Source organism: Pseudorasbora parva, chromosome 6, assembly GCF_024679245.1.
Source record: "Pseudorasbora parva isolate DD20220531a chromosome 6, ASM2467924v1, whole genome shotgun sequence".
Taxonomy (NCBI): Eukaryota; Metazoa; Chordata; class Actinopteri; order Cypriniformes; family Gobionidae; genus Pseudorasbora; species Pseudorasbora parva.
This window is the reverse complement of record NC_090177.1, coordinates 41413391-41429517: the sequence shown is the minus strand read 5'-3', so window position 1 is coordinate 41429517 and position 16127 is coordinate 41413391. Positions and strand designations below refer to the sequence as shown.

Here is a 16127-nt window from a genome sequence, read left to right as displayed (position 1 = left end):
GGACATGGGTAATGTCCTCATATTTCACCCTCTCCTGTAATACCTGTGTCATACCCATGTCATTATACACATTTTTGTCCACATATGTCACAAAAACATGCCTACACACACACACGAACACACACACACACACACACACACACACACACACACACACACATCGGGTTGATTATATTTCATGCACTTTTAATAACACCTAAGTATTCGTACACGGCGCAAATCGACTGATGCTGATGTCAGAAACAGAAATGCATGCGATTTTCTAACACATATTTGTTTCTAAATAATCACTAATAAGCCGTTGCTTTGTGGGTCTGTCGTGAATTTGTCTCATTCGGGTCAGTCTCATATCTAACAGTAAAGTTGCGTGACTTTGTTTTCATGCAACTTGTATATTTATTCATCGTTCGTTTATCAGTTTGTTTGTATTTATCTGCGTTAGAAAAGAAAGAGAGAGAGAGAGAGAGAGAGAGAGAGAGAGAGAGAGAGAGAGAGAGAGAGAGAGAGAGAGAGAGAGAGAGAGAGAGAGAGAGAGAGAGAGAAGAAAAGTTGCATGCTGGCTCGCGCTGCTCGGGTGTGCGTGCAGCTGTTCTCCACCAGGGGCGTCGCGCTCTTGTAAATCTCCCGGCGGCTCGTTATGAAGTTCCTCGCTTTGGAAATGTGGATCTCTCTCCGATTTCACCCAGCATCACAGCGCCAGACATTTTACGTCAAATCAAGGGACTCGGACTCGTCAGTCTCCCGACAGCCGTAAGTGGATGCCTGTGTCGTTACATTCACAGCTAGTATATATTAATGTTCGTTGTTTCGTTTGTTTATTTGCTTGTTTGATTTTCATATTTGATGGCATTCCAGCCTACCTTTAAGACATTTCTGTTTCTGTTCTGTTGGTTAAGCATGTCTTGAAAGTTGTAAAGCTTGCCATTTATAATTCACTATTACCTAGCATATCATATATCATAATAACAGCTTTTTTATTGGTTTGCGACATAAATTGGGTTACACTTTATTTTAAGGTGCCATTGTTACAGTGTAATTATACATTTAAGCACTGAGTAATATTTAGTAACTACAAGGGTTAGGATAGGGGTTGGTTGAGTGTTTGTTGCATAATTTACTTTACGCGTATGCGTATGCGTAATTTACTGTTCGTAACATATGCCAAAAAAAGTGTTACCATAATTTGTGTGCATTTTAAAGCTTTTGTTAACCAAGAACCGACTGTAATATAATTAATTCAAGAATAAACACCCCATAAATATAGGCAATATGAGCATGAACGGTCTTTTTAAAGATGATAATACTGGAAATAAGGATCTCCCAGAATGAAAAGTTGATCTGTCTATATTGCTATATTGGTTCAAGTTCTTAAAGTCATTTCTGTTATATATTGATAAGCATCTCTCCTAATAGATGATGTATTTTGTTTCCCACTTTACTCTTCTAGAAAGCGGAACTCAAGCCTTTCGCAAGCGCCCATGACCTGTTTGTGTCCCACGAGGAAGATGAAGAAGGAACAAGAGAATACTTTCTGTCTGTCTGTCTGTCTGTCTGTCTTTCTCTCACTCTCATTGATCAGATGAAATCATTCCGTATTAAACGTGCCTTTGCTTCCCCCCCCTAAAGTCAGCATGTTTTGACCTAATAAACAGCGAAACGCACTCGACTTATAACACTTCCAGAAATGCATATATAGTTACAATTAGATATTTCATACTTATCCTAATGTCCACGGCTGAATGTCATATCCGTGTAAGAAAAGAAAAAAGCCCTCATGAAGAGCATCCCGAGTCTCAGGCCTGATGGTTTCACCCGCATACGGTCCACAACGTCTCCCGTTGACAACTGCTCTGTGAAACATCTCTGAGCTGATTTTATTTCTCTTATTCATTCCTAAAATTCGTAGGATGTGAATCTCATTAGGCCTAAATAAGCGTGCATCAACACTTTTTCCGCTGTCCATAAGCAAGAGGATCACTTAATAGATCATTAACCACCAATATGCTGCTGACATGAGAGTTTTCGGCATCTCTTCTCCATTAGAGAGAGAGAGAGAGAAACCAGTAGAAGCGAGTCTGAGGGAACCAGAGCGCGCGCGCGACTGTATAGGTACTGGCCCGGTGCGCGTGATGACGGGGCCCGGTACCGGCGGACTCACCGTGTTTCCTCCTCCACTGATATATGATGTTTTGCAGTGACGCGGTATGATCTGAGTTTCAGCGCTCTGTATTATTTAACATCGATGAGAGAATTCACTGTCGGCTCTGTAGTTGACGTGGAGATGCGATGCACATATTATTTGTGATGTGGGTGAGTAAAATTCGCAATGACCGACAACACTTTTTTTTATATAGAAAAGGGACAATTATACAATTGAATTATTTATTTATAAAATACATTAAAATAATATAACTATAATAATATACGTTTGTGAATGCATTCACAGGGTGTCGCTTAAATAACAGGCTATACATATTTCGCGCAGTTTTTATTTTGCTGAATAAGTGGATAAAAAAAATTAGAAATTTAGAATGCAGGATCATTCCTGCGACTGTTTCTTAAAGTTAATCATATTAATATCAGTTCAATAGACGACAGAATTAGCAAAAATGCAATATGACAAATGTAGACTGTAAAATTTAGGCTTGCGTCAAAAGTCAAGAGACGAAATTACATTAAATTATTACATTAATATACACTTATTAAATTGACTATATATATATATATATATATATATATATATATATATATATATATATATATAGTCAATTTAATGAGTGTATATCAAGACAGAGACAGAGAGTGCTGAAATAAGAATCGAAACAATAGCTTTTTATTTATTATGGTTAGTCGCCTTATACTCATTGCAATATTTTAAGAAGTTTTAATGAATAATGAATGTGTCTGTGTGCCTATAACGCTAATAATCACTTGGATTAAACGCGACGCTGAGACCATGCCTGTAATGAAAGATTTATGATTACTTGTTAACACTGCGTCTTTTACTCCAACACAAACGTTTTGGGTCTTTCGAGGTTCACGGATATATACATGATTTTTTTATTTTCGTTAGTAATAGTTCCAGTTTTATTCACAGGTAGACTCGCCAATCTCACCGTCACATCGCCCTATTTAGCTGCTGCGCGCGAGGTGAGCGCGCGAGTCATCAGACGCGCCGCATGAGGGCAGCGTTGGGTGAGTTTTCGTGAACCCCGCGTCACGCGCATCCTGCAGTGTGGAACATTCAAAAGTCGCTCATAACAAAACCATACACCTGATGTGTCGTCCTCGTGCGCGGAAAACACCATAGGCTACTTATAATATTTACCTCGCGAGTGACATGAAAACTTGTCGAGTTGAGATGACTCAAAACATGTTTGTTTAGGCGAGTGATTTTGACACAGTGGATTAAAGCTTTAGGCTACTATGATTGGTGTGTCAAATGTGTTGCTTATTGCGCGCACATTGTTTGATGAAACGACCTCCTGTTATTAATATGTCTTTAATAAAACAGCCTCAAACCATCTCAAGGTTTTTTCTTCATTTTAAATGTTCAATAAAACTATTGTGGAGAGAATTTTTAGATTAGAAATATGACATGTTATATTAAAATATTCCAGTACATGTTGTACTTGTTCTTTAGCAGCCTCCACAAACACCGGCTCCTCGTTAGGCGCGCTCATCCAATCAGTCAATACACGAAATACCACTCTCCCTTTCTTCATCCCGTCAGCTGACAACACACAAACAACGATCATTATGCTAATTCTACAGATCTCACTGGTCGCCGGCCCCCTCTGACGTCACGCGCGCGATGCTATAACAGCGCAGAGCGGTCTGGCGTCCTGCTACATACAGTCTGAATACTCAGGAGTGAGTGCGAGCTGAACTCTCTGCGGTGCAGAGCTGGAAAAACACAGCACACATCCACCTCAACGCTGCTTCGCTGGCTTAAGGACATACTTTGGAGTATCCGGGATCGGGACGGGAGCCCTTCTCCGGTACTCATTTGCGTCTTTTATTTATGTTTTGAGTTTAAGCGCGGCGGCGACGGGACGCGAGAGAGAAACTTGACTTTTCCTCCAGTCCTGCGAGTAGACTCCAAACACTGCAGCTGTCGAGGTCTGTTCGTCCATATGAGGCAAATGTCTTTTGCAGTGCATTAGTCCTGAAAGTTTTTCTTCTTCTTCTTCTTCTTTCGCTGTTTGGACATTCCGAGTGACACTGAATGCTCCAGCGCTCGAGCGCGTCGCGTTCGGAGACCCATCCAGAATATATTGCATGCGCAAAGACGGGGGAGAAAGGCAAAAGTCGGCTTTCGCGACGTTGGTAAACACTTTGCTGAAGAACAGGGACACAATGAGCGCCGATCTGGCCATGGGGCCCGAGCTGCCCACCAGCCCGCTGGCGTTGGAATATGTCAATGACTTTGATTTAATGAAATTCGAGGTGAAGAAAGAGGCCATGGCGGGACACGACCGCTCCAATATACGGCAGTGCAATCGCCTCCAGCCGCAGGGCTCCGTGTCCTCCACTCCGATCAGCACCCCGTGCAGCTCCGTGCCGTCCTCCCCGAGCTTCAGCCCCACGGAACAGAAGAACCATCTGGAGGAGCTGTACTGGATGCCCAGCAGCGCGTACCCGCAGCAGATCGACCCTCAGACGTTAAGCCTGACGCCCGAAGACGCGGTGGAGGCTTTGATCGGTGCCACGGCCCACGGGCACCCTCCGCCCCCTCATGTGCAGCAGCAGCAGCAGCTGCAAGCAGGAGGCTTTGACGGATACAGGGGCGCGCATCACCACCACCACGGCCACGCGCAGCAGCAGCAGCAGCCGCCGCAGCACCATCACCAATACGGCGCGATCCCCCATCACCCCGACGACCTGCCAGTTCACCCCGGCGCGCACGGCCACCACCACCATCACCACCACCACCACAGTCAGGACCCCGACAGCCCTTCTCCTACCTCGCCCGGGTCCCACCAGCAGCTCCACCACCGTCACCACCACCACCACCACCCGCACGCCCACCCGGGCCAGCAGGGTCACCACGGCGTGGGGGGCGGCCTGAACGTGGAGGACCGCTTCTCCGACGACCAGCTGGTGTCCATGTCCGTACGGGAGCTCAACCGACACCTGCGGGGGTTCACCAAGGACGAGGTGATCCGCCTGAAGCAGAAACGCCGGACCCTCAAGAACCGGGGCTACGCGCAGTCGTGCCGCTTCAAGCGCGTGCAGCAGAAGCACGTGCTGGAGAACGAGAAGACCCAGCTCATCAACCAGGTAGAGCAGCTCAAGCAAGAGATCAACCGGCTGGCCCGAGAGAGAGACGCCTACAAACTCAAGTGCGAGAAACTGACCGGAGCGAACGGGTTCCGCGAGGCAGGATCCACGAGCGACAACCCGTCCTCCCCAGAGTTCTTCATGTGAGTGCAGTGCGCTTCTTATGCCCGAGACCGAGACATTATACGCTCATTCAGATACCCACGTATTAGAAGAAATAATAATAATAATGATAATAATAATAATAATAATAACCGCATATGTAATCATCGCCACCGACCTCGGCAACTAAGAACATGTTAGAATGTTTTCTGGGAAATGTAGATTAGTTGCTTGTAGTACTTTTACCCGTTTCGTAGAGATCTCACGACAAAAGAAAAGCGAAGAACTGGCCTTTTGTATTTAGGATGATAAGACCTTCTTTCCACCTGGTTTGTTCTCGGTTGTTCACGAAAAAGAAAAAGGAAAAAAAAAAAAAAAAAAAAAAAAACAAGTCATGTGCTAAGCGAAAAAAGAAAAAAACTTTGGACTTTTTTTCCCACTTGGCCACAATATGCAAAACCTCCCTTACTCTGAGTGAGGCGACAGGGGGACTTTATGCAACATCTCATTGGTTTATTGCCTGCTTGGTTATATATAGATCTATATATTAAAAAGAAAAGGAAAAACGACAAAAACAAACACATAAATCTGCATTAAGATATTAATCCTGCATGCTGGACATGTATGGTAATAATTTCTATTTTATACACCTTTCTTTCTTTCTTTCTTTCTTTCTTTCTTTCTTTCTTTCTTTCTTTCTTTCTTTCTTTCTGTTGATTATGTATCATAAAGAGCATGTTTTTGATCTGTAGCTCTTTTTTTGGGGATATGAGACTGGCTCTCCGGTCGCTCATTGTATGGGTTCGTCTGGACTTGTAAATATATGCAACAGCAAACCTACAAACCGACATCGAAGAGCTGATTGTTTTCCAACTTTTATGATTTGGGGAATGGATTTCCAGCAATGGGCATTTTGCAGTTGCATTTAAAGTAAGCAAACTTTGTAAAAGAAGCGCACTTTTTAGGGGTGGGGAGGGTGGTGATTTCGGTATTGGCAGTTTTCATTTCGTCTTTTTGATTGTTTCGTTGTTTTCGGCAGAACCGCCTTTAGTGCCGCACACACACATGCACGCGCGCATTCATTTGTTCATGTGAACTGTGTCATGATCGTAGCGAGACACAAGTGTGTGTGTGTGTGTGTGTGTGTGCGCGCGTGTTTTCTTTTCTTTTCCCCCCTTCATGCAGGCTGTTGCATAATCTAATGCTATTCAATAATATAAGTAATACTTATAGGTCGTATCTTTTTGATGGATTCGGATTTCAACGAATGGGCAAACTTTCATCCACATTTTATTTTAGCTATATGAGCTGCCAGTTTTATAAACCAACATTTCAAAATGTAGTTATTATAATCCAGCTCGAGGGTGTAGGCTTCCTAAATCAGGGGTTTGTGTATTATTATTGCCTAACATGAAAACTTACGCATGTGTTTCAATGGAGAGTTTCAATGATCAATGTTAAGTGTTTTCCTTTATTTTTTTTTCTGCCGGTCAGTAAAAAATAAGGGATTCAGGTTCTGCATAATCTCAAAATGAAAATTATATGTCTCATGTTATTGTTCTGTTATTATTTGTTTTTGTTTTTTTGTTGTTTTCTTTTAGTTCTTTTTGATTTGATTTTAGTTTTGTATTATTATGTCGAGATTCTGGTTCTGCTGGCCAGATGCATAGTTTTTATTTTAATGATTAAATTAACAAACTTGTCAGATCATATTGAATAAGCATGGTGCTTGCATCTAAGAAATATTGTTAAAAAGTCATGCATTTAACAATCTTTTTGGTTTATTACTGATTCAACTGTGTTGAAATCACATGTAAACTGCAGCAGCGGGTTGTTGTTTTGTTTGTTAATTTCATGCTATTATGAGGGGATCAATTTTCAAATCTGTTTATATAAATGGAAAAAGAATAAGTTCAATTCGGACTGTTCCATTCAGGCTGGTTTCTGTTTCGTTTTTGCTGTTTTTGGAAGAAATGGTTTCCTATTTTGCTTATTAAAGTCAGTGAAATGACATTGATTTCGTAGCAGCTCATTTTTATGCGTCAATTCCTGTGTCTGTCCGAGTTGCGCAACATCTCGCTTTTACTGTACGGTGTTATCACTTCTCGCCGGTTACCAATTAGTCATCCGTCGATCTTAATGAAAACGCGGCGATATTTCCGAGGGCTTGTTTGTGTTGTTTGTCTCCCGCTGGACTTTGAGCTCGAACGAACTGGAATTACGCGCGCTTGCTATTAAGGACGGCGAGGATTAAACTTTGTTTGATTTAAACAGATTTACAGGCGTGTGTTTGATATGGTAAAGCATAAATCCGAGACGCTTTCTTCAAATGCTTGTCCATCGAGCGCGTTAGTTAAATAGCGGCGCTTTAATGCAGGTCCGCATCATTTGGAAACAGAAGGAGCGCCCAGAGCCCCGAGTCTCCGTCTCTCCAGGGCTGCGTTTGGGCCTTCGCTTGTGTGGAGACCTGCAGGATTTGCTGCGCCTTCGCGTGCTGACTCGAGCAGAAATCCAGCGCGCACGTGCGCTCGGTAAAATGAGATCTTTGACCTTGCGCGCACAGCCCAGACTGTGGGAACAGGACAATTAACCCTTCCGCCACCCTTCCGATACAACAAACAACATTTGGGCACGCTTTATTTCAAGGTGTCGGTGTTACAGTGTGATTAAGCGCTGAGTGATATTAATGAACAGCATAGGGTTAGGTGCGTGTCATTATGCGTAATTGATTGTTATTAATGTGGGAAGTAGCTACATAATTTAAAAGGACACTGTAAAATAAAGTGTTATCCAAAATTTAAAACCAATTTAATCAAGATTAAGATTTTGGTAATGTAGCCTATATAATACGACACCAACAACAATAAGAAAAGTGTGGAAAATTCTATTTGTTTCTTTTTAGATCTGTTTTGCTATTATTGTGTTACTGATATACAGTGCAATACTAAAACTATAGGTGATTCATGTGTTATTAGTGAAGATTGGGGCTAGCTGTCACATTCAAATCTATATAGGAATCAATTTGTGTGTAGGCACATTCCTTTAAGTCTACTTATTATTGAACATTTCCGTCCTATCAAAAACAGAGATATAGTTCTATTGTTTGCTTGTTGCACAGCTTACAAAATATGATGATGGTGTAATTTTAGGTTGGAGGACAGAATGTATACACACACACACACACACACACACACACACACACACACACACACACACACACACACACACACACACACACACACACACACACACACACACACACACACATATGGGGACATTCCATAGGCGTAATGGTTTTTGTACCGTACAAACCGTATTTTCTATCCCTTTACACTGCCCCTGTCCCTAAACCTATCCAACACACACACACACACACACACACACACACACACACACACACACACACACACACACACACACACACACACACACACACACACACACACACACACACACACACACACACAGCCCCTAAACCTACCCATCACAGGAAACATTCTGCATTTTTACTTTCTAAAAAAAAAAAATATATATATATATATATATATATATATATATATATATATATATATATATATATATATATATATATATATATATATATATATGTGTGTGTGTAATTTATAAGCCTTTTGAAAAGTGGGGACATGGCCAAGTCCTAAAATTTCACACAAACAAACAAACAAACAAACAAACAAACAAACAAACAAACAAACAAACAAACAAACAAACATTTTGTTTGCTTGTTAAACAGCTTACAAAATATGATGATGGTGTAATTTTAGGTTGGAGGACAGAATTTACACACACACACACACACGCACAAACACAAGCAATATAAACCTACACTGTAAAAACAAAGTTGCATCCTGAAAATTTTAAGTACAATCAGCTTAAATGATGTTTAACTTACTTTACAAAAGTGAGTTGTATCTAGTATAACTTATTAAAAACAAGTTGGAAATTGCTTTATTTATTTAAACAGTGTAAAACATATGTTGACTCCACTTATTGATCATATCATTTTTACAGTGTGTAGGTGTCAACCAAAATAACTTCTGACATTTGACTCGAAAGCTAATAGTTACTGAGATGTGACAACTAGCCCTTTCAAAGCCTAAACGAACTGCACATAACCGCAGTTATTATTACAGTACGGGCATTGGAAGTAGGGTTTCAAATAAAAGCCGTCCACCAAAAAAAAAGAAGGTCATTTTTTTATGCAAATATCCGATTAGGCACTGATTTCTAAACTAACATCATTTCCGTGAAGCGGACGAGCTGTCGGGGCGAGTTTCTCTCGGCTTTACAGTAAGTGAAGCCTGTGTTGAGAGCTTGGCCGCTCTTCTCCAGAGTGCGAGGGAAGGACGAGGGAGAGTGTTGTTAGGATTTCCTGACGGTTTTCAGTTTCTGGTGTCAGAACATTATCTGCCATGTGTCTGCACAATCTCAAGGGCAGGGCGAAAGAACCGAGGCCTGAGCCAACAGCACACAACTCCCACAGCAACCTATACGAGAGGCCGCATTACTGCACAATAATTGCATTTCTTTTATATACATTTAGCAGATTGTCGATGTTAGGCATTATTCACATCGGACATGTCTGAGAATGCGCACCGATGTTATGAGAATATCAATTAAAATGTGCTGCGATTCTATTTCACCGCTGTAAATATTGACAGAGATAATCGTGCAGTAAAAGAAGGACCAACCTTTTACATTCTGTTTGGGATTAAATGTTCGATTATTATGAAATTTTAGTGTCCAAAGAAAAAAAAATCAATTACACTCACTGTTGCTTTTGTTCAATAAGCTCGCAAATTGTTATTGATTCTTATCGTTAGCGTCTTCTGTACATAGAGTGGGATTTCTTGATTTTTTATTATGTATTCCTCTGTCTCTTTGGGCATAGGAGCGGTTGAGAGAGGGTAAGGAAGGAAGGAATAATGAGTAAAAGTAAGAAGAAGGGGATGAGGATTCATTGATGAATTGACCCCGTGCACTTGAAAGCCCTGAGCGTTATTGGCGTGTAGAACAGGTGTAAACTACACGAAATGTCTGCAACCGTAGCAGATTCACACACAGAGTACATCAACACTCACACACACAGCCGTGCGATCGGACGCATGCAGGTTTACAGGAACGGAGTGACACACACAACTCATAAGAGCACACAATATCTGTCCTCCAAAAAAATACGACTCTATAGGTCGTTTTTCAAGCATCTTATTACGACCTATATTTACGTTTTAAAGTCATGCGCCCTCTAGCTGGCGTAAAAATAACGGCAGTGTCGCGTTACGTCTGACGTCATTACCAATCAAAATGCGTGTTCATTTTAATGCAATGTCTGGACTTTTAAACACCATTTGTCATATTTCCATTTAGCAAAAATATATTTTTTTAAATTTACAACTACACCCACCCCATCCCTAAACCTACCCAGAGATTGATATTGCATACACACTTTATGAGCACATGTTCCCTGGAATCAAACTCACGATCGCATGATCACATGTAGTTGTTGTAGAGCAATGCTTTATCAACTGAGCTACGCAAAACCTGAAATATTACGCAGATAAAAGGGGAAAATGCTTTAAAATGAAAGTGTCCTGCTGTCAATAGGAACACGCTTTAGAAAACGCTCCTGTGCGTTACATTTAATAAATTAAAATATTGTCAGTAGGAGCGCAACTTTAGTAAACGCTCCTATGGGTCGTATTTAAAGGACTTGACAAACGACCTATATAGGCGTATTGGTCGGAGGACATATAGCAGAGAACACCTCACACACTCAAACACCTCAAAACACCGGCCCAACCTCCGTGGTCTGTGGGGGTGTCTGTCCGATTGGGAGTTTGTCGGAGGTTTCTCTGATCGTCCTCTGGACAAGGAGAAGCTCAACACTCACCGCTTCTCATATTTCAAACATTTATACATCCGTCTCCCTTCACAGGGCTATTATACGCATGCCGCTCACAAAGTCATATCAGCTCCTGAAAGTATGGCAGAGTTACATATTAAAATGTATAATGCTCTGCACGATTATAGAGTAGGGTTTACAACATGAGGAGCAATAATTGATATCATAAGCTGACATAATTAGAACTGTTTTCACACATTACAGCTTAAATTCACCTTTATAAGAAACATATTTCTAATGGTCATGCTAAACATGTCCTTTATGCAAAATAATTGACATAAAAGGCTGTATGTTACATTATAAGGGCATACGAAAATACACCATTTCATGCAATTTGTACAATTATTGGCTCTGATACTCTGCATCTAGATGCTTCTTTCTGCGTTCTCACACCGTAAAAAAATATTTAGAAAATAAGTTACCTGGTTGCCTTAAAATTTTGAGTTCACTGAAATTAAAATTTTGAGTAAATACAAATAATTTTTTTTGAGATTCGACAACCTTTATGACAACCTTTATCGACTTAACCTTGATTTTGTAAGCATATTGGGTAATTGTGTGTGTTTTATTTGTGATGACGCAGTGAAACATGCTAAATCGCGCTTTTTTTATGATTTATCAATTTTTGTATGTGGTTCAGATACAATAATATTTTGAGTTTCTATTTATTAAACAAATTTCCTTCATTGTATCAACTCAAATTTTTAATTTCAATAAACTCAAAATTTTAAGGCAACCAGGTTACTTACTTTTTTAAGTTAAACCAACAAAAATCAAAACATTTTTTTTACAGTGCTGTGTTTTAGCATTATAGTTTATGGCAAATGCTGAAGACCCTTCCTCTATATTAATTGCCAATCTAATATTTAGCACGAAACCTGTAATTGTTTGTAAGTTATTTAGCATTTTTTGCACATTGGTAGTTATTCAGGAGTGATTATAAATGCAATTAGTGTAAATAGCAACAATTTTAAATTGCATACTTTTCTTGTAGATGCCATTTACACTAAGTGAAAAAACTATATATTATATTATTGTAATTGTTACACTCTAAGTAATATTAATGAACTACATGTACATGGATTAGGAGTTGGTTTGGTGAAGGGTTAGTTGTGCATACTTTATAGTTATTACTATAGTTACTACATGTAACAATGACACTGTAAAAAAATAGTTACCATATTTCTTTGCAATAAGTGTAAATAATAGTTAGATGCTATGCATACTTATTAATAGTGGCAGACACTATTTGCACCTCAGTGTCGTTGTACATTAAACGGTGCACATGAATCAACTAACAAGCAATGTGTCCAGGTAACTTCAACATCACGCAATGGAGTCAATTAACGGCACAATATGTAAGATGTTGGATTCAAATATCTAGAAACCACTAGAGCAGTGCTATTTAGTTTGTTGACTTGTGTAATTACATTATCCAAAATGTTTCCGAGAATGTTTAAATCCAGAGAAATAAGTGATTTTAACCAGGACTCAGACCATCATACGTTTTATTAGGCAGGTGAGAAACTCTTTGGATCATTCATAGACAGAAAACAGCGCTGCGTTACCCCACATACCAACATGTCCTCCGACCAATACGCCTATATAGGTCGTTTGTCACGTCCTTTAAATACGACCCATAGGAGCGTTTACTTCATATGCGCCCCTATTGACAATATTTTAATTTATTAAATATGACGCACAGGAGCGTTTTCTAAAGCGTGTTCCTATTGACAGCAGGACACTTTTGTTTTAAAGCATTTTCCCCTTTTATCTGCGTAATATTTCAGGTTTTGCGTAGCTCAGTTGGTAAAGCATTGCACTACAACAACTACATGTGATCATGCGATCGTGAGTTTGACCCCAGGGAACACATGTGCTCATAAAGTGTGTATGCAATATTAATCTCTGGGTAGGTTTAGGGATGGGGTGAGTGTAGTTGTAAATTAAAATATATATATTTTTGCTAAATGGAAATATGACAAATGGTGTTTAAAAGTCCAGACATTGCATTAAAATGAACACGCATTTTGATTGGTAACGACAGTCAGACGTAACGCGGCACTGCCGTTATTTTTACGGCAGCTAGAGGGCGCATGACTTTAAAAACGTAAATATAGGTCGTAATGGGATGCTTGAAAAACGACCTATAGAGTCGTATTTTTTTGGAGGACAGGTTGCACATACACATGAGCGGAAGAAGCGGACGAGTTGCCTGGGGCATAATAAAAGCTCAATCAAGCTACGCCTTTGTTTCTTCTAGCGACTATCCACAAAGTGACTTCTAGCGGCAAAACATTACATTTAGTGCCTTTAAGTGGTCTCAAAGTGAATTTTATATGGCTTCCTGACATGATTCAGGCATTCAGTGTCATATGTATTTATCCAATGCAGTTGCATATATTTTAATGTCATTCAACTTAATTATACTACTGCACGAGCTAGCTGACAAACTTTGAGCTAGCAATAGCACACATTCGCATCTTAAATGCTAAGCATTAAAAGCTCCTTCAGCAAAGCAGTAATGCCATTAGCTGTATCTGTCCACAGCCGAAGCAAATGCTCATCTTCTCCACAATGGTAACACAATTCTTCTGATAACTCCAACATAATCGAACATTAAACACTATTACACACTATCAAGTCTCCCCTTGTTCTCATATGGCTCAAAAATACATCAAATAACACTTTTACATATAAAATAACAACATTTGCCCTCTCTTGATTCAGCCATAAAGCATAAAGCATAAAGCATTAAAGCATACCGGGAACAAACAAGCCCCGGCCAGTTTCAGTTAATGCAACACAAATTCATTTAATCTCAATGCAAACGGATTAAGTAAACTTTTGTTTTACATATATTTAAGGAGATTGAACACAATCAAATTAAGTTTGGACAAAATGTATAGCAATTGTGCAATTGTACGATTTGAAAAAAAGAACAAAAACATATATATATATTTTAAGTGTATGTAATAATAGCATAATGTAAATTATTATATTTATTAAAATTGTTAAATGAATGCTGCCATGTTGGGACAATAAAGCCCTCCCTACACCGACCACTAAACTCTTCATTATTTAACACACATTATACATGTTATTTACACATTTTGAATATTTTCTTAATTTCTATTAAAAATAAAGATAAATAAGTGATCTGTTATGTCATGGGAAAAGGGAGTAGAGAGAGTACTGCAAAAAAGCAAATTCGACTTTGTGTCAACCACTGATGTGTCAATGTTGTAACAGTTTTATTACAATGTAATAAGGTGTAATAAAACATTTTGATTTGATAAATTTGTCTTATTTTGACCAGCAGTTGAACAATCATGTGCATTAGTCAATGAATGTCTGTTCAGGTTTCAGTTCATTGGGCCGCACGCGCTCATCATTCCCCTGTGTGTGTGTGTGTGTGTGTGTGTGTGCGTGTGTGTGTGTGTGTGTGTGTGTGTGTGTGTGTGTGTGTGTGTGTGTGTGTGTGTGTGTGTGTGTGCGTGTGTGTGTGTGTGTGCGTGTGTGTGTGTGTGTGTGTGTGTGTGTGTGTGTGTGTGTGTTTGTGTGTGTGTGTGTGTGTTTGCTCTTCTTAAAACTATTGCCTCACTTCTGATCTCCCAACGTAACCTCTGGAAATGATTTAAAGGCCGCAAATATTTAATAGGCTTAATACAACAGTGCGTTCACAAGTAAAACTTCTCCACCAGTCTGACACAATAAATCTATAGCTTGGCTTAAAAATTTTAATATATGAATACAGTGATAACTGCTGTCTAATACACAAACGGTTAGGCTACATGATAGCATTATCTCTCAGTGTAAACTCAGCATTTCACTACGTGCAGGATCTCTACGATTAGAGGACAAGCCCTTGACCATATCATAAAACTAATGTAATTATGAGATTGTGTAAATAGTTTCGACCCATTTGTAACAATTATTTTAACAAATCATAAAAGAAAAGAAAAATGCAAATCCCTGAATTTGAGCTGGATGTATAACTGTTGGTGGTATCTTGTTCAATTCTATTTGTGCTCTCAATCGTCAGCTACACTAACTGGAATATGTACACACAGCCCTGATCTAATAACATTTACCTCAGTGGCATCCGGCACACGGGCCCTCATTAAACAATCTGCAGACTTTCCAGCACATTAAAAAATATAAACCAATAACTATTGACATTTTCCAAGCTGTTTACTAATCTGGTTTACATCTGGCCAGCTGAAAGAACTCGATCAATTGCAACATGAACATTGTATGTTCAAACACCAGCGTTTATGAAGTGACGTGTGGATACGGTACATTCAAACTTCCAGTAGGTAAAGCCATGACTCTAGCGATTTTCCAGAGAAGTTACTTTTACAGGAAGGCCAGACATTCATCACAGGAAAACACATTTTCCTCACTCAACAATTCCGGGAGAAAGTTCCTCTCTGGCATATAAGCATGAGTGATGCAGGAGGTGGACTTCCAGGTCTTAAGCCCAAAATGTCTTTAGTAAAGTTATGCTCTAAAAAAGGCTGGGTTAAAAACAACCATTTCTGGGTTATTTGGCAACCCAGCGCTGAGTAAATATTGGACAGAACACATGCTGGGTTATTTTGATCTTGCTTGTTGGGTTTTATACATTAACCCAGACGTCTTCAACCCTGCTCCTGGGGACCCACTGTCCTGAAAAGTTTATTTCCAACCTTCAGCACACCTGCCTTGCACTTGTTGAAAATACACAGGCATATATATATATATATATATATATATATATATATATATATATATATATATATATATATATATATATATATATATATATATATATATA

General features: G+C 39.6%; 1 protein-coding gene across 1 annotated transcript; it reads left to right on the top strand.

Annotated features, from left to right (window-relative positions):
* The first annotated feature begins 3833 nt into the window (after positions 1–3833).
* mafba (MAF bZIP transcription factor Ba) lies at positions 3834–7398 on the top strand. Its single transcript, XM_067446952.1, has one exon. It carries the CDS (start codon positions 4282–4284, stop codon positions 5428–5430), a length of 1149 nt encoding a protein of 382 aa, XP_067303053.1. The 5' UTR covers positions 3834–4281; the 3' UTR covers positions 5431–7398.
* The last annotated feature ends 8729 nt before the right edge of the window (positions 7399–16127 follow it).